Below are 3,733 nucleotides of genomic sequence, written 5' to 3'. Positions count from 1 at the left end.
TGAGAAGAATATATTTTTCAGAGCATGCCAATAATTTCTTTTTTTTAGGCTACATGCCAAGAATTTCTTGCAGAGAATAATTTGAAGGCCAATTTGGGCTGGCCTAGTTTTAAATTTTGAGCACTTTGGGCTGGCCTAGTGGCCTCATACGAAAAATATTTTCACTCAAGGCCTGCACAGGCCGGACTACTCTGCAGCCCACTTAGAAATAGTACTGTTGCAAAAAAAATGAAACTTAGAAATAGTACTGGGCCTCGTACACGTGCTAGTCCACAGCTCCTGCAGTCCAGTTTCCCTCCATTCGCTCGCGGAGAAAAAAAAGGGGAACCGCGGGAGTTCGCCGGAGATGTCGTCGGCGGCCACGAAGCTCGCCAACGCGGCCGACGCTACCTCGGCGGAGGCCCAAACCCTCGTCCTGGTAAGAACCCCTTTGCCCCCCTCCCTCTCTCCCCCACCAATCCCACCTCCGATTTCATCCCGCAAAACCCTAACCCCTCCCAAAATTCCCCAAATCCGCAGGACATGCGCAAGGCGCTCACCTCCATGAAGTCCCTCGCCGTGGAGTACGAGAGGGCCGGCAAGCCCGACAAGGCACGCCACCGCTCCCCATTAGCCCCCAAATCCCCCGCCTCCCCTCGAATCCCCTAACCCCCCGAGCCGCATGGATTTCTGCAGGTGAAGCAGCTCGAGGATGCGGTGCAGGAGCTGGTGGCCTCGTACGAGGACTGCGCGTACCTCGCCGAGGCGGTCAAGAAGGTGCCCGGGGCGTACCAGCCGTCCGACCAGGTGCGCTTCTGTGTGGGGGCGTTCGGATTGGGGAAATTTGGGCTAACTGTCTGCACTCTGTTGGTTTGGGAAGGCCACTGATTTCAGAAAGCTGATCGATGCGGAGGTTGACAAGGTCAAGGGGACCTCGCGATCGTCGGGACACAAGGACCAGCTCATACGGCAGTTCAAAGAGGCTGTTTGGGTATGTGCTTCAGAGACTCTTATTTCTGATTGTTCTGAAGATTATCTGCAATTGTGTGCTGTAGATGCATTTGCTAGGCGAGGTCCTTCACCAAAGATGCGCACGGAAGTTGTTTAGCTTCCTTTGGGATACTATGGCGAAGAATGTGTCTGTTTGTGTGTGATTTCAAAGTGCCTGACCTTTCGTGTGCTTGTGCTCTGTCTCTGCAGGACGTTCACCATGCAGGTCAACCGATGCCTGGTGACGAACAAGAGGAACTTGTTATGACCAGCACCCAGAACAGCATCCTAAATATGCATTGCCCATTAACCTTGAAGCCTATCATTGAGTTGGAAAATCCAGTTCGCTGGTAAGCAGTCGGTGCCTGGTTTTGTTTTCATACTCTTATGAAATTTGTGTTGTCTGTGAACATGCTTGAGCCATAGTCGTTACTGTAAATGTTTGTTCAATGAGCACCCATTTCTTATCGTGTTCCCACCAGATAAAAACCGATCGAAGTTTTGTTTTCACACTGAAAATGGAGCAAAGTTTGTAGGCACAATGCAATAGCTCATAGTGCCATTCTACTCCTGTTAGTATTTGCCTCTAACCCTTTCAGTCTCATTGAAACCACCAGATTTGATTGTCCTTGTTTTTTACTCCCTCCGTCCCAAAATTCTTGTCTTAGATTTGTCTAGATACGGATGTATCTAATACTAAAACGTGACTTGATTCATCCGTATTTAGACAAATTTAAGACAAGAATTTTGAGACGGAGGGAGTACATGCATACTACAGAAAAATTGTCAGAATTTGCTTCCTCATCGTGTAGGGTCCGCATGCTGTAAGATAAGCTTGCTCTTCATCCTGCGTGTCAATAGAATTACTTCGCAACTGCGAATCGAACAACTGGCATTGGTATCAAATCAAACCACTAACTATTAATTTTGATTTATTTGCTCAAGCAATGGGTTTCGCCAGTGGAAAGAATATGCAAAAGATGCTAGTAAATGCACACAGCCAAATATCTATGGATGTTCAATTCCAAATGTATTTGTAGCCCCACTGTGTAGGATCCACATGCTATAAGAAAAGCTTGTTCTTAATCCTGTGCGTCAGTAGAACTAGTTCGCAACTGTGAATCAAGCAACTGGAATTGGTATCGATCAAACCACTAACTATTGATTTTGATCTATTTGATCAGTAAGGAGTTTCACCACTGGACGAAGTATGCAAAAATTGGTAGGAAATGCACACGCCAAAATATCTATGGCTGTTCAATTCCAAATGGAATTGTTTCCCCGTTGTGTAGGAGGATGCGGTTGTCATAATCCTTCTGTTAACACATGCTTTGCTTCAGTAGAACTAGTATGCACCTGTGAATCGAACAACCAGCATTGCTATCTACAGTATCAAACAACTAGCTGTTGGTTCCAAGTGGTAACGTTTCCTTTCCCTCTGCAGCATGGATTGCAGGCACATATATGACAAGGATCCAATAATGAGCCACATCCGGAGGAGCAAAGCTCCGAATTGCCCCGTTGCAGGTATGCGCAGTTGCTCTTAGCGCCCTTGCTCTCTCCTTTCACGAGGTCCCCTTACTCCAGTTCATCTGTTCAAACCAGGCTGCCCGGCGGTGCTACAAGTGGCGAGGATCTTCTGCGACACCTTCCTGCGTATGGAAATCGAGGAGCTACGCTCGTCGAGGCCGTCCGCTCCGAACGCCACGGAGGTAGAGGATATCTCGGACCAAGGGGAGGACGAGGCCGAGGACCTGATGGACGATGACGAGGACGAGTGATAGTCGTCTAGAGAGATGGACCTGGTTGGACGCTCGGTGTTCTGTAGGATGATGGTAGGTTTGGTACTTCGTTCAGGTCACACCTGTGAGCACACGGGTTCCACATTTCCATGGCGTCGGGTGTGCCCTGTGGGGATCACGGGATTGATGTGGCTCCCCTGCCAATTACCTGAATCAACGTAGCAGGCTTAGCTGCGAGAATATTATCGTTTTTTTGTGCTGCTTTGCATCAGTCTCACGTGTTCGTTCCCTCGTCTGATTGTTGTCTTTGATTGATTGGTGAAGTTACTCTTTGTTCTTTACCATTGACAAATGATTTGGAAATAGGAAAGTTGAGCTGCTGTCCAGTCATGCATTCGTTGCACCACGGATTGTGACAGAAAAAAAAAAAGAGATCCATGCCTGGTGAAGCAAAGGGATCGAGGTCATAGGCATGAGAGGTCTCATCAGCGTGAACGAGGAAGCAAAGTGAACAGACAGGAGGATCCCTGGTCACACAAGTCAACGAAAATAAAATGGAAAGGTTGGATGCATCTTGGATTAACTAATGTGGATGTAGACATTGTTGCATCTAGTCATATATATACTGTTTTTTGACGCAACCATTATTGGCTATTACCAGATCATGCAAAGCAAACCTGTTACCTGTCTGGGTCCAAACCAATGATACGTCCCATCGTTTCCACATTAGCAAAAGCTGGTTTCAGAAATGCCATGTGGCCCTGCCGGAATTGCACCCCATCTTTATATGCAGGACCATTTGCAACAGAATCTCACAGACGCCATTTGGTCGGGTGCGATGCGCGGCCCTCAAATCTCAATCGATCACGCTTTTACGACGGAATAAAACCGAACATCATGTGTGCTACTCCTGTTGATGGGAATGCCTGATTGCATCACGAACGGCAAACAAATATTGGTTACGGCTACAGATAGATGTTTCCATCACACGGTGTGTTGATCTGCAGCTCTGAAACAGTAAG

At 47.6% G+C, this 3,733-nt stretch overlaps 1 protein-coding gene across 1 annotated transcript; it reads left to right on the top strand.

Annotated features, from left to right (window-relative positions):
• Window positions 1–259: 259 nt before the first annotated feature.
• LOC123176634 (E3 SUMO-protein ligase MMS21) lies at window positions 260–3,007 on the top strand. The gene is made up of 7 exons (XM_044590749.1): window positions 260–418; window positions 520–591; window positions 676–786; window positions 860–970; window positions 1,180–1,319; window positions 2,414–2,496; window positions 2,575–3,007. Exons 1-7 carry the CDS (start codon window positions 347–349, stop codon window positions 2,748–2,750), a joined length of 765 nt encoding a protein of 254 aa, XP_044446684.1. The 5' UTR covers window positions 260–346; the 3' UTR covers window positions 2,751–3,007.
• The last annotated feature ends 726 nt before the right edge of the window (window positions 3,008–3,733 follow it).

This window comes from Triticum aestivum, chromosome 1D (genome assembly GCF_018294505.1).
Source record: "Triticum aestivum cultivar Chinese Spring chromosome 1D, IWGSC CS RefSeq v2.1, whole genome shotgun sequence".
NCBI lineage: Eukaryota > Viridiplantae > Streptophyta > Magnoliopsida > Poales > Poaceae > Triticum > Triticum aestivum.
The sequence above is the reverse complement of the archived record's forward strand: the minus strand, read 5'-3'. Positions and strand labels throughout refer to the sequence as shown.